Source organism: Astyanax mexicanus, unplaced genomic scaffold (assembly GCF_023375975.1).
Source record: "Astyanax mexicanus isolate ESR-SI-001 unplaced genomic scaffold, AstMex3_surface scaffold_31, whole genome shotgun sequence".
NCBI classification, from domain to species: Eukaryota; Metazoa; Chordata; class Actinopteri; order Characiformes; family Acestrorhamphidae; genus Astyanax; species Astyanax mexicanus.
This window is the reverse complement of record NW_026040041.1, coordinates 1,123,685-1,147,518: the sequence shown is the minus strand read 5'-3', so window position 1 is coordinate 1,147,518 and position 23,834 is coordinate 1,123,685. Positions and strand designations below refer to the sequence as shown.

The window sequence follows — 23,834 nt, the reverse complement described above, 5'->3', positions numbered from 1 at the left end:
CTTATGGCTGTAAATCACTGTTTTACACTAATAAGCATTTTTGGAGTAAACACTGCTTTCCTCTAATTTACTGACCTCACTGTATTTCTATCTAATTGATTGAAATTTTATTTTATTCCTGTTTCTATTGGTGGTTCTTTTGGGGAAAATGTTGGGTTGAAGCCTTTAATGGATGTGGACTTTTTGTCATTTGAATTAGACTTGTGTTCCCTTGTAAAAACAAAGTATACTTAAGAGCTTTAAAGATATACAGCTCTGGAAAAAAATAAGAGCACTTTAAAATGATGAGTTTCTTTGATTTTACCAAATTGAAAACCTCTGGAATATAATCAAGAGGAAGATGGATGATCACAAACCATCAAACCACCAAACTGAACTGTTTGAATTTTGCACCAGGAGTAAAGCAGCATAAAGTTATCCAAAAGCAGTGTGTAAGACTGGTGGAGGAGAACATGATGCCAAGATGCATGAAAAAAAAACTGTGATTAAAAACCAACCAGGATTATTCCACCAAATATTGATTATTTCTGAACTCTTAAAACTTTATGAATATGAACTCTGCATCTTTCTGACGCAGTTTCAGTAAAGTTCTCTAGCAGTATTAGCATTAGCCGCTAACCGCGCTAAGCACTAGCTCTTTCGCCGTTCAGAGGTGAGCATTATCGGACTGTAGTCTGCTTCTAACCCTGGCTAGCACTCCTGGAAATTAGCCCCTAGCTAATTGATTGATTGATTGGCATTGAATTCAGAAGGGTTGATGGGGGGTGGTGTCCTATCAGCCCCTCTCGAGAGTCAGGGAGCTGGAGGATGGGGTGGGTAAGGTTGATTTGGTTGGTTTGACAGAGTTCATTTTAGGGGTTACAGTGCTGGTTTTAGGTGATTTACAGTGCTGGTTTAGTTTTAGTGAGGGGTTGGCAGCGTTGATTTGGTTGGTCTGACAAGGTTAATTTTAGGGGTTACAGTGCTGGTTTTAGGGGATTTATGTTGTTGGTTTTAGCGAGGGGTTGGCATGTGTTGGTTTGGTAGGTCTGACAGGGTTATTTTGGGGGGTTACAGTGCTGGTTTTAAGGTAAATACAGTGTTGGTTTTAGCGAGGGGTTGGCAGGTGTTGATTTGGTTGGTCTGACAGGGTTAATTGCAGGGGTTACCGTGCTGGTTTTAGTGGATTTACGGTGTTGGTCTTAGGGAGGGGTTGAAAGTGATGGTTTGAGAGGTCTGACATGGTTAATTTCAGGGGTTACAGTGCTGGTTTTAGGGGATTTACGGTGTTGGTTTTAGCGAGGGGTTGGCAGGTGTTGGTTTGGTTGCTCTGACAGGGTTAATTTCAGGGGTTACAGTGCTTGTTTTAGGGGTTACAGTGCTGGTTTTAGGGGATTTACTGTGTTGGTTTTAGAGAGGGGTTGGCAGGTGTTGATTTGCTTGGTCTGACAGGGTTAATTGCAGGGGTTACAGTGCTGGTTTTAGTGGATTTACGGTGTTGGTCTTAGGGAGGGGTTGAAAGTGATGGTTTGAGAGGTCTGACATGGTTAATTTCAGGGGTTACAGTGCTTGTTTTAGGGGTTACAGTGCTGGTTTTAGGGGATTTACTGTGTTGGTTTTAGCGAGCGGTTGGCAGGTGTTGATTTGCTTGGTTTGAGATGGTTTTGCGGGCGGACGTGTTTTTGGTTTGGTATTTTGATGTGTGGCAGCATGCCGTGTGGAGAACATAGCGTGAGATTAGGATCAGACTCTTATCAGGGGGCGTGAGATTAGAGTAAATACAGTGTGAGGAATGAGGGAAGACAGACAGATAGAAAGAAGCTCAGAGAACCACACTGCTCAGTTCTAAACTAAAATAAAAGATTTGTAGTTGATTGTTTTAGTTTGACCAGTTGGATTGTTTAATGTGAATTAACTACGTTAAAACTTTGATTTGTGCACAAGATCCACAAGATCACAAATTAGTTTTGGAACATTAAACCTAACCTGAACTCATTTATACTTCAATCAGAGCACATGCAGTGCAGTATAAAGGCTCATTTAAAAATATATATATATATATATATATTTGCATGATTTCATTGAACACATGTTAAAATTCACAGTGAGAGTAAATAAAACTATGTGAATCTTTGTATTTAATAACTGGTTGATCCTCCTTTAGCAGCAAAAACCTCAACCAATGGTTTCCTGTAGCTGCATATCAGACCTGCAGAACGGTCATGTGCTGTGCTCTTACAGTCACCTTTACAGGACTTTACCATGCCTAGAGAGAGTAGCAGCAACAGTGCTGAACTTTCTCCATTAGTAGAGCGTCTGTCTTACCGTGGACACATGAACATCAAGACTTTTAGAGATACTTTTATAACCCTTTCCAGCTTCATGCAAATCAACAGTTCTTGAATGTAGATCTTCTGAGAGCTTGATCTTTTGTGTGAGACATGATTCACATCAAGCATTCAAGCTTCTTAAGAAAACTGGGGAGAGTTTTTATAGGGCAGGACAGATTTAACCAACACAACCAATCACATCTCATCACATCCTGCCTCCAATTAGCTCTTAGAAAAGTCATTAGCCGAGGGGTTCACATACTTTTACCTCCTTCACTGTGAATGTTAACATGTTGTGTTTAATAAAATCATACAAATATATAATTATTTGTGTGGTTTTAGTTTGATCAGACTGTGTTTGTCTATTGTTGTGATGTAGATGAAGATCAGAACACATTTAATCACCAATTTATGCAGAAATCCAAGTATAATCCCAAAGAGTTCACATACTTTTTCCTGCAACTGTATATTTTATCGGTAGGTACACAGCCTTATTTACTGAAAATCATAGTTTTTGTTTATATCGTACATCCTTATGTAGAATTATGAGGTCAGCGACAAACCGACAAATTTACTACAGATTTTTTAAGATACTTTAAATCACACACACACACACACACACACAAACACACACACACACACATACTAAAACACACACACACACAAACACACACACACACACATACTAAAACACACACACACATACTAAAACACACACACACACACACACACTGGGGGAAGAGGCAGTAATTGTGCAGCAGAAGGTGAGTTTTAGAGGCCGAGCTCATGCTGATAAATCCAAGGATCATCTCCTGCAATGGAGCTTATCTTACACACACACACACACACTGCACTAATACACACACACACACACACACACACACACATAGCAGAGCTACAATACTCAAATACCTTAAGTACCACCTTCTCTAGAAAACCCAAAAATCGTCAGTGCGCCTTATATATGAATATTACCAGTCAAGATATACAGCAGTTTCAGTAAAGTTTCTCCAGCACCAAGGCTGGAGCAGTATTAGCATTAGCTGCTAACAGTAGCACTAGCTCTTTCGCCATTCAGAGGACTCTAGTCTTTGAGTTTACTGTGTTAAAACAAGCTACGTGAGATGAACCACTAGCTGATATTACTCTGGCTTACCGTGTAGCACTATTGGGCAGCATTAACTAGCGCTAAGCACTGCTAACCGCTACTAACTACGAATAGCCCTGCTGCTAACCAAGCTAAAATACTGGAAATCTAAGCTTACTGTAAATAAATGGAAGCGCTTTACTCACCCAAATAAATAAGAGTTTTCAGGAGAGAAATCTGTGTAGATTAACATCCAGCACTCGATTAACTTTAAAATATATATATATATTTTTTAGGAATTACAGTTTTGTTCACTTAGGCCCCTCCCCCTGCAGAATTACAAAAATAAAAATATATACTTAATTGTACTTAAAACATTGAGAAATGTCTAAGTATGCAATAAATATACATATGCAATATATATAGAGATTTATGTACTTACTTAAAATATATATTAAAAGTACATTATAATATTATCAAATGTTTGAAAGTAAACTTTGATCATACTTTTTAAAAAGTACAATATAGTGTATTTAAAAATAATAGTATACTATTAAGTACACTTTTAGTTTAATGTAATTCAGTACACTAAAATACTTATTTCCAAATATACTTTTGTACATTTTTAGCAAAGTGTGTTAAAAGTACAATGTATCATAAAACTTTTTAGAAACTCAATTAAATTACTAAATTCATCAAATTTTAACGCGCAAAAAATTGTAGTACAGTATATTAAAATATATATTTATACCCAATGAACAAGACAGGAACAAGAAGCATATTTGTACTCTTACTAATGTAAATATAGATCACATATATTTCACATTAATTCTTGGTACATTTCTAATATACCTGGTGTATAATAATAAATAGTGAAACAGTTGTAATACTCATTATTAAATTTATTATAATTTTACTGTAAGCATGTTTAAAATATATATGGGGTTACATACATGAAGTAGTTTAAATGTTTAAATGTTACTTAAGTATATTTTAAAAAGTTTAATTTTAGTACAGTTAAGTACACTTAGCACAATTAAAAAAATAAGATTTTTGTACTATTTTTAAATAATTAAAGTATAATAAGCACAAAAAAGGTGTTGTATTTTATCACTCTTTAAATATACTGATTAATAATAATGTGGCTACAAGAACACTTTAGTACTTTAGTGCACTATAGTATAATAATGCTTATAGTATATTTTAATCTACTTTTTTCACTAGGGATAATCTTATTTAAAATATTAAATAAATGTATAAATGTCAGTATTTATCTCTTGAACAGTTCAGTCCGGTGCACTGTAGTGAACAGTGTGTAATATATTTATCCAGCTAATTAAAGTGGTGTTTTGGTGGGATAACTGTATAACAGATGGTCAGACAGTAAAATGCCCTAAATCCGTCCGCCAGCAGAAACCGGATTAAACCCAAAACCCCACGTCCTGCAGTGAAGTTCAGTCTGAATAACAGATCAGATCACTCACATTTACACTGCGCTTAATCTCGCACTGACCTTCCTCTCACAATATATACAATCTGCTCTTAATACCAGTATAAATATTTATATTCTGCCCCCCACATATATCCATTATTACAGATATAACACAAAAAATTACATCTAATCTACAAAATCCTTTACACATTCACATTCCTATAGCTAAACCTGTTTATTATTAAGATTATCTCACTTCTGTATAATTAGAAAGATCAGAAATATAAACTTATATACAGATTATACATCATACTATAGTCTATTGTATTGACTATAAATCATACTATAGACTATAATACCGATTATACATCACACTATAGACCACCATACAGATTATACATTCCACTAGACTATCGTATTGATTCTATATATCAATATAGAGCCCATATAGATTATGCATTCAACTATAGACTATCATACAGCTTAAACATCACACTATAGACTAAAATACTGCTTATACATCACACTATAGACTATAATAAAGATTATACATCACACTATAGACTATCATCTTGATTATACATCATAATATAGACTATCATATTGATTATATATCACACTATAGACCACATTTACAGATTATACATCACACTATAGACCCCCAAACTGATTATACACGAAACTAAAGACCACCATACTGATTATCCATAACACTATAGAGTACAATACAAAATGTTAAAACATCACACTATAGACCAATATACAGAATATACAATACACTATAGACTATAATAAAGATTATACATCATATTATAGACTATCATTTTGGTTATACATTACACTATAGACTATCATCTTGATTATATATCACACTATAGACCACATTTACAGATTATACATCAAACTATAGACCCCCAAACTGATTATACATGAAACTAAAGACCACCATACTTATTATACATCACACTATAGAGTACAATACAAAATGTTAAAACATCACACTATAGACCAATATACAGATTATACAATACACTATACATTATGATCTTGATTATACATCATACTGTAGAATCATACATCATACTTGTTATACATTACACTATTCTAATAATATATTTCATTATAGACCCATACATATTTTACATCACACTAAAGAAAATCATACAGATTACACCATACACTATACATTATTATAAATCACACTATAGACACCCATGCTTATATATTACAGTGTTCAGATTATATATCATATTATAGACCCCTATACTGTGTATGCATCACATTATAGACCCCTATATTAATTATGCACCCAATACTGGTTATGCATTAAATTATACACCCCATTCTGATTGTACATCACAATAAAAAAACTCAGTACAGATCATACATCACACTATAGACTATCATTATGAATATACATCAAACTATAGACCCTCATACTGATTTTACATCACACTTAAGACCACCATACATATTATACATTACACTATACATTATCAAAATGATTATACATCACACTATAGACTGCCTTGATTATATATCCCACTACAGACCATCATACTCATTATACATCACACTATAGACTATCATGAATATACATCACATTATAGACCCCAAACTGACTATGCATAACACTACAGACCGCAGACTAATTTTACATCACACTAAAAACCACTATAATTATACATCACACTATAGACTATCATACTGATGATACCTCACACTATAGATTATCATCTTGATTATACATCACACTATAAAACCCCATACTTGTTATACATTTAACTATTCTGATTATATATCACACTACAGACCTCATACTGATAATGCATCACACAAAAGACCATCATACTGATTATACATCACACTATAGACTATCATACTGATGATACCTCACACTATAGATTATCATCTTGATTATACATCACACTATAAAACCCCATACTTGTTATACATTTAACTATTCTGATTATATATCACACTACAGACCTCATACTGATAATGCATCACACAAAAGACCATCATACTGATTATACATCACACTATAGACTATCATACTGATGATACCTCACACTATAGATTATCATCTTGATTATACATCACACTATAAAACCCCATACTTGTTATACATTTAACTATTCTGATTATATATCACACTACAGACCTCATACTGATAATGCATCACACAAAAGACCATCATACTGAGTATACATCACACTATAGACTATCAACATGATTATAAATTTACACCATATATAACACCATTCTGATTATACATCACTCTATAGACCCCCCACACTGAAACACACACACACACACGCGCGCGCGCGTGCCGCTGAGCTCGACTCCGCGCAGCAGGAGTAAAGTTAGAGTCTCGAGACTCTCGGTAAACGGGAGCGCGCGCAGGTTTAACGGTACCGTGCTGTAATGTGTGTTCCGGTCCCGGGTCCGGCTGTGTGTCCGCGCGGTAAACTCTCCGTAATCCGGGTCCCGGTCCCCCATTCACTCAGCCTCTCTACCCGAGAACAATAGAGCTCCGGAGCCCCGCCCCCAGCCTGACCACGCCCCCCGCCCCGCATCCAACCGGGGTACCCCCCCTCTCCCCTCATCCGGGCTCTTTAATTAACTCAGCTTTAATTAGACTCAGTAATTAATTAATTAATCTATATGTGCAGGATATAGAGATATATATTCCCTGGTGAAAAAAATATATACTTAATTTTTACATAAAACATATTGAGAAATGTCTAAGTATGCTCTAAATATACTAACAGATTTATTTACTTACTTATATATATATATTATATATAATAAAAAGACATTAATATTATGTTGTATATGCTATAGTATATGTAATATGTAATTACACTAAGTTACTATGTTATAAATGTTTGAAAGTCAACTTTGATCATACTTTTTAAAAAAATACAAAATAGTGTATTTTAAATAAATAGACTTCTAAGAAGTACACTTTTAGTTTAATGTAATTCAGTATACTTCTAAAATACTTACTTCAAAATATACTTTTGTACATTTTTAGCAAAGCGTGTTAAAAACGGCTGTTACAGTAGTATCATATAACTTTTTTTAGAAAGTAAATTAAATTATTATTACTAATAAAAAAATTAAAGTAAATTTGTAACAAGCTAAAATTGTAGTACAGTATATTAAAATATATTTTATACCCAACGAAGTACACTAGAAGTGTGCTACTTACAAAAGACCGGAACAAGAAGTATATTTGTACTCTAATGTAAATATAGATCACATATATTTAACATCAATTCTTAGTACATTTCTAATATACCAGGTGTAAAATAAATAGTGATGCAGTTGTAATACTTATTATTAAATGTATTATAATTTTACTGTAAACATATTTAAAATATGGGATTAAATAAATTAAGTAGTTTAAATGTTTAAATGTTACTTAAGTATATTTAAAATAGTTCCATTTTAGTACAGTTAAGTACACTTAGCACAATTTAAGAAAGACTTTTGTACTATTTTTATACTGTAATTAAAGTATAATAAGTACTAAAAAAGTTGTTCCATTTTATCACTCTTTAAATATACTGATTAATAATAAAGTGGCTACAAGAACACTTTAGTGCACTATAGAATAATAATGATAAGTGTACTTTAATCTACTTTTATTCACTAAGGAACCCAATGTATTTACGTATACATGCCATTAATCATGATATATAAAACTGTATCAACTTTTAGTGACTGTAAACAATTTGAATTATTTGTTGGTAGATACTCGCTCTTCTTGTTTAGCTTTAAATGTTAGCGTTAGCTAGCTAACTAACTAGCAACCTAACTAGCTAGTTAGTGGCAAAATCTATTATACTATTACACTGTGTTAAACATTCTGCACAAAGACTAATTTTATTTGAAACACTAATAACAGAGGCATTACAGAGATATTCATCCTGTTTAGCTTAGCTTTTTATTAGTTCTGTTCCGCTTATATTTAATTATTATTATTGTTATTATTATTATTATTATTATTATTATTATTATTATTATTATTTTCTTAATTAAATGCTTTTGTTGTTCTTGTTCTTATTTTATAATTTTTGTTTAAATCTTTTTTATTTTATATTTTATTTTAATATACATGTCTTATTTCCTACTATTTTATGAAATTGTTACTCTTTAATTGTTTTATTTATTTTATATTAATTTTACATTTTCCTGATCTATTTAATTTTATTGTAAAGCACTTTAAGCTGCATTTTTATGTATGAAAGGTGCTATACAGATAAAGTTTATTATTATTATTATTACTATTATTATTATTATTATTATTATTATTATTATTATTATTATTATTAATAATAATAATAATAATAATAATAATAATAAGTCCTACAGCTCTGGAATGAGTTTATGGGTTTAGTACACAAGCAGGTGCTGCTGTTTTTAAAGAGTGTCGGGATGTTTAGTTTCATTTAATTTAATTTAATTTAATTTAATTTAATAAAAATACTGCAGATCATGATCCCAAATTCTTGCTTTTTACTCCAGGTCAGTAGGGGGCGGTAATGCACCTGTAGTTGGCCTGAAAACCGCCATAAATCCAATAGAAGAAGATTCTGTATGGTTACAGAGAAACAGGATCTGATCTGCTGCAGGTAAAGAACTCTACTACACTTCTACTCACTGTTTACTCTCACTTTACTCCCCACTCTCTCTCTCTGATTTTGTCCATCCCAATATGTACTCACTTAGATTTGAGTTTAGAACTTTTAAAAAACAGATCCACCTTATTCTCCTGAGGTAGATTCTGTATTAAACTTCCAGACACGTTCTCTTCTTGTCTGACTGTGAGGAAATCTGATGTAAAATATTTTTTTGGAATTGTTGTATGAGCTCATTTTATAAAGGTTTCAATCTCACTGATTTTTCTGTTTACAGAGGATACAGTAATGCTTGAGTAATGTTATCTGTTAGACATAGTGCTGGGCAGTATGACCAAAAATGCATAATGCTTTTGCTTTCTATTATTTTTTATGACTTTTTCATGCTTTCAAAGCAAATTTTCATGACCACACGATTTTTAAAACATCAGTGCAGACATGGACAATAAAACCAAAAATCTACTAAAACTCTAATTAAAATTGATGTAATAGAGGTCTAAAATGAATCGGATAAGAATGCACAATAATAAAATGTGTGTCAGATCCTGAGAGCTCCATTGTTTAGAGTTAAATTAAAGTTTAAGTTAAATCTGTGATGTATTTGTAGCTCAAAATAGATTTTCTCCTTCGATAAACTGAAACACAAAGATTTCTAGACCAAATTTCCATGACTTTTTCAAAACTTCCTGGGTATTTTTATTTTTCCAAAACTTATCCAGGCCTGGAAATTGCTATTTTCAAATTCCATGGCTTTTCCAGGGTTTCCTTACTGTATATATATATATATATACACTATAAAACACTAAGGCTTTAAATTAAGACTGAACATACATAAAATACTCAAAATATAAGTATATAAAAGTGATATTTCTCAAATGTTCTATTGCATAAGTAAAGTATATTATTATTGAAGTCATAAGAGGCTTTAAAGTATTGAAGTAGCTGTTCATCAGTTTATTTCAATTCCCTTCTTTCTCCTGTTACTGTGATCTGATTGTTGATGATCTAATGCTGGAGTTATAGTATGAGACATTTAAAAAAAAACTTTTAACTTGAGTTTAAAACCTAAAATAATGTAATCTGCAATACTGGAACATGTGTACATAAGTACATACAGCTCTGGAATAAAACGAAGAGAGCTCTTCAGTTTCTGAATCAGTTTCTCTGATTTAGCTATTTATAGGTTTATGTTTGAGTAAAATGAACATTGTTGTTTTATTCTATAAACTACAGACAACATTTCTCCCAAATTACAAATAAAAATATTCTCATTTAGAGCATGTATTAGCAAGTTCATATTCATAAAGTTTTAAGAGTTCAGAAATAATCAATATTTGGTGGAATAACCCTGGTTTTTAATCACAGTTTTAATGCATCTTGGCATCATGTTCTCCTCCACCAGTCTTACACACTGCTTTTGGATAACTTTATGCTGCTTTACTCCTGGTGCAAAAATTCAAGCAGTTCAGTTTGGGTTTTATGGCTTGTGATCAAGAGGTTTTTAATTGGATAAATGATCATACATGTATGCAACTCTGATTTTGCTCAATTGCTCCATATAAACCCATTCAATCTGGACTCACTTCAGGTGGGTATTCTCCTCTATAGAGATTATCTGGCATGGCATCGTCTGCTGTGCCTCCAGTTCTGGCGGGTTTTCTAATGACTAATTTTGTTTCTGGAGAGCACTCAGGTGATTTCCCTCGGTAAAACAAATTGTGTAATTTGTGATCCTATGTGTGTCGCTAATTGGTCACGTAGTGTGAATGTCACAACAACTTAATTACTTGTGGTCGTTCCAATCACGACCAGTCATGTACTGGTGAACTTTGGTGCCAGAAGTACTGAATTCAGTACTCGCAGACATTTTGCAGAAAAATCCAGAGAAATCCAGAGAAATCCAAAGTAGTCCAATAATTCCATCAGTGAGGTGGAAAGTGGGACTAAAATAAATAAATATACCTTCAGAAATACACTATCCCCAATAATCAATCAACTACAGCCTCTGACAGGTACTAGGGGTCGGCGATATGGCCCTAAAATAATATCACAATATTTCTTGGTATTATCGCGATATCGATACTCTTGGCGATATGACAAAAAAAAGAAAAATACACTACTGCAACAAAACAAATCTTACATTTTATTATTGGGTTCCCCCAGGAAAATTAAAATTCTAGCAGCATCATTACAGTAAAACAATGCATATACACAAGGACAATTGGAAAGTATAAGTAATACTAATAATGCACATAATCTGTCTCTTGTAGATATTTAATAGAAAATGAGAAATGTGTCGTTTTTTTTCTTTAGCTTAAAACAGCAAAAAGTAGTACCCTGATGTGATAATTAGGGGTGAGTGTTATGGCACGATATTTTAGTGTATAATATTGTTCACGATATTCAAAAATGTTGGCGATATTATGGCGTACGATATGATGCACACCCCTAACAGGTACTACTGAAAACACTGCATGATTCTGTTTCTGTATGTGATTATGAGTGCATGCAGTGAAGTAAAAATGATGAAATATTCATATTAATATTGTATTTTTCCTTTTCCAGAGACCATTGACCTCTTGCCACAAGTCTTCTGCTGCACCTAGCCTTTGTTTCTGCTTGTCCCTTCAAACCTTCTGCCTCAAGAATCACCATGGCGACAGAACTCGTAGTGTCGTCGTCCGAAGAGATAAAATGTGAAGATATAGTTTCCAGAAACTCCGTTACCAAGAAAGAACCCTGCTTACCTGATTACTGTTCTCCACAAGAAGAAACCACAACCAGTACACACAGCATAACGAAACAGAGGGACATCCAAAAAAATAAGAGCGTTCACACTGGAGAGAAACCGTATCACTGCTCAAAGTGTGGACAGAGTTTTACGAAGATTGAGGGCCTCAATAGTCACCAGCGTGTTCACACCGCCGAGAAACCGTATCAGTGCTCAGACTGTGGGAAGAGTTATTGCCGACCAAGTACTCTTCAAATACACCAGCGCATTCACACTGGAGAGAAACCGTTTCACTGCTCAGACTGTGGAAAAAGCTTTATAGAGAGTAGTATCCTCAGAAATCACCGGCGCGTTCACACTGGGAAGAAACTGTATCCCTGCTCAGAGTGCGGGAAGAGTTTCAGTCAAAAGAGTAATCTTCAAACACATCGGCGCATTCACACTGGAGAAAAACCGTATTACTGCTCAGAGTGCAAAATGAGTTTCAGTCAACAGAGTGCCCTTCAAAAACACCAACTTATTCACACTGGAGAAAAACCGTATCAGTGCTCAGAATGTGGAATAGCCTTTAGAGAGAGTGGTACCCTCAAACAACACCAGCGCGTTCACACTGGAGAGAAACCGTATCAGTGTTCAGACTGCGGGAAGAAATTCAGTTTACTGAACAGTCTTCGAATACATCGGCGCATTCACACTGGAGAGAAACCGTATCAGTGCTCAGACTGTGGGATGACCTTTAGAGATGATCGTGCCCTCACAAAACACCAGCGCGTTCACACTGGAGAGAAACCGTATCAGTGCCCAGAGTGCGGGAAGAGTTTTAGAGAGAATGGTACTCTTAAAAGACACCGGAGAATTCACACTGGAGAGAAACCGTATCGGTGCTCAGAATGTGGAATAAGCTTTAGTGCAAGTAATACCTTTAAAAATCACCAGCGCGTTCACACTGGAGAGAAACCGTATCACTGTTCAGTGTGTGGGAAGAGTTTTAAAAACAGTAGTCACCTCAAAACTCATCAGCGCGTTCACACTGGAGAAAAAACCTATTACTGCTCAGACTGTGGGAGGAACTTCAGAAATGTAAAGGCTCATAAATGCAATAAACTTGAATGATGATGTGATAAATGCTAGTTTTTGTATTGCAGTATCATTTTATCTGAATATATGTAGTAAGTTTGTGAACATATTGATGTATGCATTTTTTCCTACATGGTGCAGTGTCTTAACGTAAGTTTATACTTTTGCATTAAGTCAATGCATTGTCCAGGATTCTTACACCATTTTCAAAGTCAAATTAAGACCCAAAAATGTTGTAATAATGTAGGTAGAACCCTGGTGTAAAATAATTTACTTTATTGTAAAGTAAAAATTACATTTCCCATTTGTCATTTTTTTCACTTTCCCGTAATGTTAGCTAGCTCTCAACGAGAGATTCCAGAAGCCAAAAATCCACAGAAAATTCACAAAAACCCACAAATAAAAGCAAAGACTGACAAAATCCAAACCAAAATAGTTTTCAAATAACTGCAAGAGATAATAAAGTAACCAAGTATATTTAGAAACATGTATTTGCTATATATTTTTTCTCTTTTAAATTTTGATTCTTAAAATTTTATTTATGGACTATTTTTTTTTTGTAAAACGTTTGGCACAAAATTCACTCCATATCTCTCCTGAAATCACACTTCACTCTCCAGATCAGTAGGGGGCGGTAATGCACCTTTAGTTATTCTACCATAAACCTGAAATAAATAATAATAAGAAGAAGATGTGAGTCCGCAGTGTTTTATAGAGAAACAGGATCTGATCTGCTGCAGGTAAAGAACTCTACTACACTTTTACTCACTGTTTACTCTCACTTTACTCCTCACTCTCTCTGATGGAGGAGAAATGCTGTATATTTGAATTTTTCTGTGGTTTTGAACAGATAAACACTGCTAGCCTGTACAGTAATACTAATAATATAACGTATTTGGTAATAAACAAGATTTATGTGCAAGAAAATAAAGTGTTTTATCATAAAATTAATTAACGATCATGATAAATGCTAATAGCTTGGTTAAAACCAAGAATATTGGTAAAACAAAACAAAAAAACGATCAACGATCATGAAAAATGTTAGAATCTTGGTAAAAAACAAGAATATTGTTAAGACAAAAAGAAAAGATCAACGATCATGAAAAATTATTATATCTGGTTAAAAATAAAGAATATTGGTAAAACAAACAAAAAAAGATTATGAAAAAATAATAAAATCTTGGTAAAAAAAAAAAACAAAAAAAAAACAAGAATGTTGGAAAACTAAAAAAAGATAAAGAAATATTGGGAAAACCAAGATTTCTGTGCAAGAAAATAAAGTGTTTTATCATAAAATCGATTAACGATCATGACAAATGCTAATATCTTGGTCAAAACCAAGAATATTGGTTAAACAAAACAAAAAAAAACGATCAACAATCATGAAAAATCCTGAAATCTTGGTAAAAAAACAAGACTATTGGTATAAACAACAAAAAAAAAGATGAAAGCTAAAATCTTGGTAAAAACCAAGACTATTGGTAAAACAAACAAACAAAAAATGTTAGAATCTTGGTAAAAAAAAAAACAATCAAAAAAAAGAAAAGATCAACGATCATGAAAAATTATTAAATCTTGTTCAGAATCAAGAATATTGGTTAAATGAACAAAAAAAATCATGAAAAATAATAAAATCTTGGTAAAAAAAAAACAAGAAAAAGAAATATTGGTAAAACCAAGATTTCTGTGCAAGAAAATAAAGTGTGTTACCATAAAATCGATCAACAATCATGAAAAATGCCAAAATCTTGGTACAAACCAACAATATTGGTAAAAACTGGTAAAGAACAAGATTTATGTTACCATAAAAACTGATCAACGATTATGAAAAATAATAAAATCTAACATAAGGCAGAGCAGATAATAACAGCACAGGGAAAACATTTCAGAGCATAAAAACATGAAGGAAACAGTCGAATCACACACTGTGGATCTTAACTAAAGATTGAAGTTAAAAACGTATAAATATGTTGGAAAAATGAACATTCAATTCACAGGAAACAGTTAACCAGCCCAGTTTTTGCTTGTCAACTTTGAAATTTACTGACTTTAAAATACATTTTATTATTAAGCATAGTGTTTTGTACATCGACCTAATCGCAAAAGTAAGATATGTAATTAAAAACATTAATAAAAACTACTTAGAACACTGAAAAAATAGCATTTGTTACCCGTCCCCACTCTCTAACTATAAACTTTACCATCAAAATTAGCATATGTTTAGCCGTTTAGCTATTTTTCATGTTTTTGCTAATTCTATTCTAAAAACTAATTCCTGTTACTTTTAGTCCTGTTACTCAAAACATTAATAAAAAGTAACAGGAGTGACTTTTCTGTCATAATTACCAGTTATTTGATATTTATTTTCATGCAGTCAATAATTTTTTTTTTATATACTTTTTTCTCTTTTTCTCCAGAATAGAATGACTTTTTTCATCTCAATTCTTCTGCTGCTTTAAGAGCATTGATTCCCTGTGTCCTTAAAAATCTACTTCTTTAAGAAAAACTGAGAAGAAGATGGATCTCAGCATGCAGTCGTCTGAAGAGATCAAATCTTAGGACATGGAAAGTTTTTATGGTGACTTTTCTTCAGAAGAACAAACGGAAAAAGTGATGTCTCACTCCTGTCTAGACTGCGGGAAGAGTTTTACTGCACAGAGTGATCTTAAAAAACACCAGCGCATTCACACTGGAGAGAAACCGCATCAGTGCTCAGAGTGTGGAAAGAGTTTTGTCCAGCTGAGTGGTCTTAAAACACATCAGCGCATTCACACTGGAGAGAAACCGTATCAGTGTTCAGAATGCGGAATGAGTTTTAGACAGAATGATACGCTTTTAAAACACCAGCGCATTCACACTGGAGAGAAACCGTTTCAGTGCCCAGATTGTGGAAAGTGTTTTAATCTACGGAGTAACTTAAAAAAACACCAGCACATTCACACCGGAGAGAAACCGTATTATTGCTGCGAGTGCGGAATGAGTTTTAGAGAAAGTGGTACCCTCAAAAAACACCATCGCCTTCACACTGAAGAAAAACCCTATCAGTGTTCAGACTGTGGGAAGAGTTTTATCCAGCTGGGCGGTCTTAAAACACATCAGCGCATTCACACTGGAGAGAAACCGTATCACTGCTCAGAGTGTGGACAGAGTTTTGGAAAGAGTGGTACTCTCAAAAACCACTTGCGTATTCATACTGGAGAGAAACCGTTTCAGTGCTCCGAGTGTGGACAGAGCTTTAGAAAGAGTGGGACCCTCAGAGCTCACCAGCTAATTCATACTGGAGAGAAACCGTATCCCTGCACGGAGTGTGGACAGAGTTTTAGGAACAGTGGGACTCTCAGAAAACACCAGCGCGTTCACACTCGAGAGAAACCGTATCACTGCGCTGAGTGCGGGAGGAACTTCCAACATTCAAAGCTGAAAAAGCATAAATGCATTAAAAACGGAGTTAAAAACTTTCTAATCCAGAAATGTAATTAACGCAACGTGTGTTAAGATGATTTCACACTGAACGCAGCAGATTTGCGACTGCATAATAAAAAAAAATGGATTTTTAAAAAAATTTTATGCATACAGAGACTGGATTAACATATGCGCATTGCAGGTCACAGAACATTAGCGTAAACACACGCAGAATACACGCTGCAGTCTATAGGAGAACCAATCAACGTAATGCGGAACTAATGTTTAGCACTGACTGAAAACAGCAGAGCAATTTAGATAATTCCTTCGTGCTGTCTCGCTCTCACGCTGTCTGTCTCTCAAGCTGTCTGTCTCTCTCTCGCTTTTTCTCGCTCTCTCACTCGCACTGTCTATCTCTCGCTCTCTAGGTCTCTGTCTCACTCTCTTTCTTTTTCTCTCACTCGAGCCATCTGTCTCTTGCTCGCTCTCTTTTTTGCTTGCTCTCTCTCTCACTCGTCTCTCGCTCACTTACTCTCTCTCTCGCTTGCTCTCACTCGCGTCTTCTGTCTCTCTCTCCCCCTCTTTCTCGCTCACTTTCTCTCTTACTCGCGGCGTCTCTTTCTTGCTCTCTCGCTCACTCTCTCACTCGTGCCGCCTGTCTCTTACTCGCTCTCTCACTCACGCAGTCTGTCTCTTTCTTGCTCTCTCTCTCTCGCTCACTCTCTCACTCGCGCCGTCTGTCTCTTTCTTGCTCTCTCTCGCTCGCTCTCTTACTCACGCCGTCTGTCTCTTAGTCGCTCTCTTACTCGTGCCGTCTGTCTCTGTCTTGCTCTCTCTCTCTCGCTCACTCTCTCACTCGCGCCGTCTGTCTCTTTCTTGCTCTCTCTCTCTTGCTCGCTCTCTCACTCACACCGTCTGTCTCTTAGTCGCTCTCTTACTCGCGTCGTCTGTCTCTTTCTTGATCTCTCTCTCTCGCTCTCTCACTCGCGCCGTCTGTCTCTTTCTTGCTCTCTCACTCGCTCGCTCTCTTACTCACGCCGTCTGTCTCTTAGTCGCTCTCTTACTCGCGTCGTCTGTCTCTTTCTTGCTCTCTCTCTCGCTCATTCTCTCACTCGCGCCGTCTGTCTCTTACTCGCTCTCGCACGCTCTCTCACTCACGCCGTCTGTCTCTTACTCGCTCTCGCTCGCTCTCTCACTCACGCCGTCTGTCTCTTAGTCGCTCTCTTACTCGCGTCGTCTGTCTCTTTCTTGCTCTCTCTCTCTCGCTCATTCTCTCACTCGCGCCGTCTGTCTCTTACTCGCTCTCGCTCGCTCTCTCACTCACGCCGTCTGTCTCTTACTCGCTCTCTCACTCGAGCCGTCTGTCTCTTACTCGCTCTCGCTCGCTCTCTCACTCACGCCGTCTGTCTCTTACTCGCTCTCTCACTCGAGCCGTCTGTCTCTTACCCGCTCTCTCTCGCTTGCTCTCTCACTCGCGCCGTCTGTCTCTTTCTTGCTCTCTCACTCGCTCGCTCTCTTACTCACGCCGTCTGTCTCTTACTCACTCTCTCTCTCGCTCGCTCTCTCGCTCTCTTACTCGCGCCGTCTGTCTCTTACTCGCGTCGTCTGTCTCTTACTCGCTTTCCCTCTCACTCGTGCAGGCTGTCTCTCTCACTCACTCTCTCTGTCATTCGCGCCGCCTGCCTCTCTCGCTCACTTTTTCTCGCTCTCTCACTTGCGTCGTCTTTCTTTCACGCTCTTACTCGCTCTCTCTCTCACTCGTTTGTCTCTCGCTTGCTCTCTTTCTGTCTCATGCTGTCTCTCTCTCTTACCTGCGCCGTCTGTTTTTTATATCTGACTCTGATGTAATAAATCAGAATGTGATGTTTACATGTTTACAGTTCAGACGGTGATGAACTCATATCAGGAGCGTCTGTGAGTTGCAGTATCAGGAGGACTGAAACAGTGGACTTTTTTATTCAAATTCTACTTTACATTTTCTTTAGCACTTTTTAGCCCAAGCGTTATATGAGTGGAAGTGACTGACAAGTGCAAATTTTTGGTGTCTGTTAAAAACCAACAAGACCTGTAAAGAAAAGCATGTTCTTGCTTGTAAATAATATTAATATCTTATATTACTGTAATCATGTACATACTGCAATCTAAATTTAAAAATGAAACACTAGTGTAATATTTATGTATTTAGCCGGTATTTTACTACTTTTTTATGTGCTATTTTACTTGGCGAGGAGGAAAGAAAGAATTTCATTGTACAAAGAGACTTGTTTACTGTGCCGATTACAATAAACTCTGAACTTTAAACTTGACTGATTGTTGAGTTTTTTGTTAAATTTTAAGCTTGTGTGTCTGAGTTATAATATAATTTATTATATAACAGTAGTTATACTGTTATAAATAGTCACTTTTCTGTATGTTTTAGTCCTGATACCACTAAATGGGCCGAGCAGGACTAGGATTGAGAAACACTGAACTACACTGTTATCTGAGAAATCAGAGAACTGCAGAAATCTGTTAATAATCTGATTATTAAGTGAATTTAGAAGCATGCAATGTTTTTTTAAATAATGCACCATGTGATGTGTTGGGTTGGTAAACCAGTCGCATGAGCCTCTCTATCCTTACACAAATTTAACTTATTTAAAGGCAGCTAAGAATAAAACTACACACTGAAATCAGTGAGAAAACAGTAAATGATTGGACATTCTTTGAAAGAATGTAAAGAGAGTTGCCTCCATCTTTAAACTGATTTTTTTTTATGAGTAAATCACTCAATAAAAGTAATATGGTGAAGAATAATTATGAATAATATAAAAATAAATACATGAAATCTATGAAAATAAATATCCTAATTATTTGTTCTTTATGTGTTTCTTTATTAACATTGTTTATTTTTTTGCTTATTTGTTTGTTTCTTTATTTGTTCATTTATTTATGTATTTTCTTGTCCTTATATGATAATGAAGGGGCGTGTTTTATAATAATCTTCTACGTAACCAAAGTTACCGCCAAAGGGGCGAGACATGTACAATCAATCTGACATTAATTAACCAATAGGAACGCTAAGACACTGTGACATCATTTGCTGGACAGCCCCTTCATTATCATATAAGGAAAAGGGAAAACAGAAATAAATAAATCAGGAAATAAATGAATGCAGAAATAAATATTTATGTAAATAAATAAACAAAAGAATCAAAAGGGAAATTAAACCCAAAAATAACAATTTATTAAGATATTTATTTTTATGTATATGTATTTATTTTTATATTAATTATAATAGTGTTTTACTGTTTTAATCACCATATTACTTTTTTGAGTGATTTACTAACATTTTTATTGATCCTGAAGGGGGCAGCAGCGCATCAATCTGGATCCCAGCCGCCATTAAACTACAGTAGAAGAAGATCTGAGTCCGCAGTGTTTTATAGAATAACAGGATCTGATCTGCTGCAGGTAAAGAACTCTACTACACTTTTACTCACTGTTTACTCTCACTCTACTCCTCTCTCTCTCTCTCTGATGGAGGAGAAATAAACACCTTTATTAAACATGAGTTTTGGTTGGGTGGGAGTTGTAATGTTTTCCTGTGGGTTAGGAAGGATAAACACTCCTCTAATCCTCTATAATAATAATAATAATAATTAAAAAATTATAAAAAAAATTAGATAATAAAATATCATACTGTTGAACGTAATTGAATGTGAAGATTTTTATGCAACATTTTATGTCAATAACCAAACAATACCAATATAAGGGATACATTTGAGTGTACATTTGTGTATAATGAGAATTCTTCTCATTATAATGAGCAAAGATTACTGTCTTAAGTCTTGTTACCTTTACTTATAATTATATCCAATGTTTCTACAAAATTCTAAACAAAATAAATACACACGATATTGGACTGTACTTGCTGTTCAAATTGAGCAAAGTTCAAAAATGACCAATTTAATTAGAATCTTCTCATTTTAATGAGCACAGTTTACATGGGCTCAAGAATCGTTTTTTAATAAAGTATAATACATTAAAAATGTACTTTTAGTATTTTTTACCTAATTTGAACATGCATGTAATGCTCTTAAGTATACTTCCTTTTCACAAGGGTAGTAATACTGGTTTTGATATGTGAATGTTACCTTTTATATATAATTTGTTTTCCAGATTGGAATGACTTCTAATCACTTCCAAGTCTTCTGCTGCTTCAAGTGTCAGTTTTTAAAAATCTACTTCCTCACGAAACACTAAGACGATGGATTCTACAATTCTGTCATCCGAAGAGATAAAATGTGAGAATGCTGAAGGTTTTTATGGTTACCTTTCGCCACAAGATCAAACCCAAATCGATAAAGAAGAAGAAGGGACGTCTCACCGCTGTCCAGACTGTGGAAAGATTTTTACAAAACAGCGCGATCTCCGAAAACACCAGCGCATTCACACCGGAGAAAAACCGTTTCAGTGCTCCGAGTGCGGGAAGTGTTTTACTCAGCAAGGAGATCTCAAAATTCACCAGCGCATTCACACTGGAGAGAAACCGTATCAGTGCTCAGAATGTGGGAAGAGTTTTAATCAGAACGGTAGTCTCACCGCACACCAGCGCATTCACACTGGAGAGAAACCGTTTCATTGCTCGGATTGTGGGAAAAATTTTAATCGACAGAGTAGTTTAAAAACACACCAACGCATTCACACTGGAGAGAAACCGTATCACTGCTCAGAGTGTGGACAGAGTTTTAGAAGCCTTGGAATCCTTACAAGACACCATTTGATTCACACTGGAGAGAAACCGTTTCAGTGCGCGGATTGTGGAATGACTTTTAGAGAAAGTGGTACTCTCAAAAAACACGAACGAATTCATACTGGAGAGAGACCTTATCAGTGCTCAGAGTGTGGAAAGGGTTTTATTCAGCAGAGCGCTCTTAAAAAACACCAGTGCTCTCACGCGGAAGAGAAACCGTTTCAATGCCCAGAGTGTGGACAGAGTTTTAGACAGATTTCTAAACTCCAAAAACACCAGCAAATTCATAAAGTAGAGAAAGTGTATCAGTGTTCAGAGTGTGGAAGTAGTTTTAATCAGGAGAGTAGTCTCAAACGACACCAGATCATTCACACTGCAGAAAAACCATATTGCTGTTCAGAGTGTGGGATGAGTTTTAGACGGATTAGTAAACTAAAAAAACATCAGCGCATTCACACTGGAGAGAAACCGTATCAGTGCACAGAATGTGGAATGACTTTTAGAGAAAGCGGTACGTTCAAAAAACACCAGCGCATTCACACTGGAGAGAGACCCTATCAGTGCTCAGAGTGCGGAAAGAGTTTTAATCAACTGGGAACTTTAAAAACACACCAGCGCATTCACACCGGAGAGAAACCGTATCAGTGCACCGAATGTGGAAAGAGTTTTAACCAGCAGGGTAGTCTCATAGCACACCAGCGCATTCACACCGGAGAAAAACCCTACCACTGCTCCGACTGCGGGAAGAATTTTAATCGAGAGAGCAGTCTCAAAACTCACCAGCGCATTCACACTGGAGAGAAACCATATCACTGCTCAGAATGTGGTGTGAACTTTAGAAGCCTTGGTATTCTCAAAAAACACCAGCTCATTCACACCGGAGAAAAACCCTATCAGTGTTCAGACTGCGGTATGAGTTTTAGAGAAAGCGGAACCCTTAAAAAACACCAGCGTATTCACACTGGAGAGAAACCGTATCAGTGCACAGAGTGTGAAAAGAGTTTTATTCAGCAGAGCGCTCTAAAAACGCACCAGCGCGTTCACACCGGAGAGAAACCGTATCACTGCTCGGAGTGTGGACAGAGTTTTAGAAAGAGCGAGACTCTTAAAAACCACCAGCGTGTTCACACTAAAGGAGATGCACAAGTATCACAATTAGATAATTAGTTTTATATAAACCAGAAATGTGAACAGGACGATGTGTAATTCAGTATATAAAACAGTATCTATAAAGTATGTATATGTGAACACAATAATGTACATTTTTTAAATAATAATGCATTGATAATACTGTTTAAAAATACTAATATTTTTGCAATGTGGACTGTTGAGTGAGTGGAAAACTTTTGTGAAAATCTTTTACCTGTAGAGTCTCGTCTTTTATGATGCAACAAATTTAGAAATGAAACTTCCCATCAAAATCCCATTATTTATATTGCCTTGTCAAGTGCTGATAAGTGTTTAAGCTCACTCATAAAAATATATATTTTTTGTCCCTTTTGGTATTAAATTAAAGTCAAATTGTAACTGTCAAAATACAGAACAATGCCACCAATCTGAACCCAACAACCCATTAAATCCACTTTAAGCTAAAAGCAACAGTTTCTGGTTATTTGTTGATTTAAAGAAGTTATTTTTTATTTTCAGAAAACTGAACTGTCAGTTCTAATAAATCAGATTTGGAAATCACAGATAAAAACCCAATTTTTAATTGAACTTTGAACTTATTAAACACTTAGTATTAGAATAAATGTATTAAATATTTTATTTAATGAGAAAAATCGAATTTTTTGATCAGATTTTTTGACTCTCTGATCTTTTTTAGATCATGAGTCACTCTCATATGTGCTTCATGCAGTTTCTTCTTTAATGCGTGTGTTAATTTTATGTTTAACTTATTTTGTTATTTTTGTTTACTGAAAATTTCCTGACTATTCTTGATATTTTTTCTGTTCATGATGTGCTTTTTTAATTAATATTATAAATGTGTTTTTTTGTTGTTGTCCCAAGTGGAGTTTGTTTCAAAAGAGTACAAGTGAGTGAATTATGTTAATTAATATAAAATTGCACAGCAAAAAGTCAAGTGTTGAATTAACTCTTTCCACAAAGTTGATTTCAAAGCCTACCACAAGGTTTATATACTGCTAACTAACATTAGCAGCGAGCTAACTAACATACTAACATTAGTGGTGAGTTAGCTACATTCCTGGGGAGAGAACTAAGGTTAGCACAAAGCTAGCTAACATAAGTGGCAAGCTAGCTAACATACTAACATTAACAGGAAGCTACTTAATATTAGCAGCAAGCTAGCTACCATACTAAAGTTTACAGGGAGCTAGCTAATATTAGCAACGAGCTAGCTACCATACTAACGTTAGTGGCGTGTTATCTAACTATGTGTCTAGGGACAGA

The 23,834-nt window shown here is 35.2% G+C and overlaps 5 protein-coding genes across 8 annotated transcripts in view; 4 read left to right on the top strand and 1 right to left on the bottom strand.

The window, feature by feature from the left end:
• The window catches only part of LOC111196675 (semaphorin-6D-like), a 35,572-nt gene extending 28,238 nt beyond the window's left edge, over positions 1–7,334 (bottom strand). The window contains exon 1 of the mRNA XM_049472851.1: positions 7,247–7,334. The gene's annotated coding sequence lies outside the window, so the exon portion shown is untranslated. The remainder of the gene's footprint in view (positions 1–7,246) is intronic.
• A 2,027-nt stretch (positions 7,335–9,361) lies between these two features.
• On the top strand, positions 9,362–18,993 carry LOC125788922 (gastrula zinc finger protein XlCGF26.1-like). The gene is made up of 3 exons (XM_049472873.1): positions 9,362–9,471; positions 12,043–13,268; positions 15,918–18,993. Exons 2-3 carry the CDS (start codon positions 12,131–12,133, stop codon positions 16,763–16,765), a joined length of 1,986 nt encoding a protein of 661 aa, XP_049328830.1. The 5' UTR covers positions 9,362–9,471; positions 12,043–12,130; the 3' UTR covers positions 16,766–18,993.
• On the top strand, positions 13,969–23,251 carry LOC125780419 (zinc finger protein 420-like). Of its 2 annotated transcripts, none has more exons than XM_049472852.1 (2): positions 13,969–14,025; positions 20,849–23,251. In XM_049472852.1, the coding sequence occupies exon 2, from the start codon at positions 20,937–20,939 to the stop codon at positions 22,587–22,589; it is 1,653 nt and encodes a 550-aa protein (XP_049328809.1). In that variant the 5' UTR covers positions 13,969–14,025; positions 20,849–20,936; the 3' UTR covers positions 22,590–23,251. The 2 variants fall into 2 exon arrangements, with proteins under 2 accessions (XP_049328809.1, XP_049328810.1); XM_049472853.1 differs by lacking the exon at positions 13,969–14,025 and adding an exon at positions 20,057–20,140.
• Positions 13,972–23,834, top strand: part of LOC125788909 (zinc finger protein 729-like) — a 90,891-nt gene continuing 81,028 nt past the window's right edge. Inside the window, exon 1 of one of the 2 annotated variants that reach the window (XM_049472840.1) lies at positions 13,972–14,025. The gene's annotated coding sequence lies outside the window, so the exon portion shown is untranslated. Of the gene's footprint in view, positions 14,026–20,123; positions 20,141–23,834 lie in introns of those variants that run through there. The other variant, XM_049472846.1, reaches the window with a different exon arrangement.
• The window catches only part of LOC103034338 (gastrula zinc finger protein XlCGF26.1), a 73,122-nt gene continuing 63,271 nt past the window's right edge, over positions 13,984–23,834 (top strand). The window contains exon 1 of one of the 2 annotated variants that reach the window (XM_049472857.1): positions 13,984–14,025. The gene's annotated coding sequence lies outside the window, so the exon portion shown is untranslated. Of the gene's footprint in view, positions 14,026–20,119; positions 20,141–23,834 lie in introns of those variants that run through there. The other variant, XM_049472861.1, reaches the window with a different exon arrangement.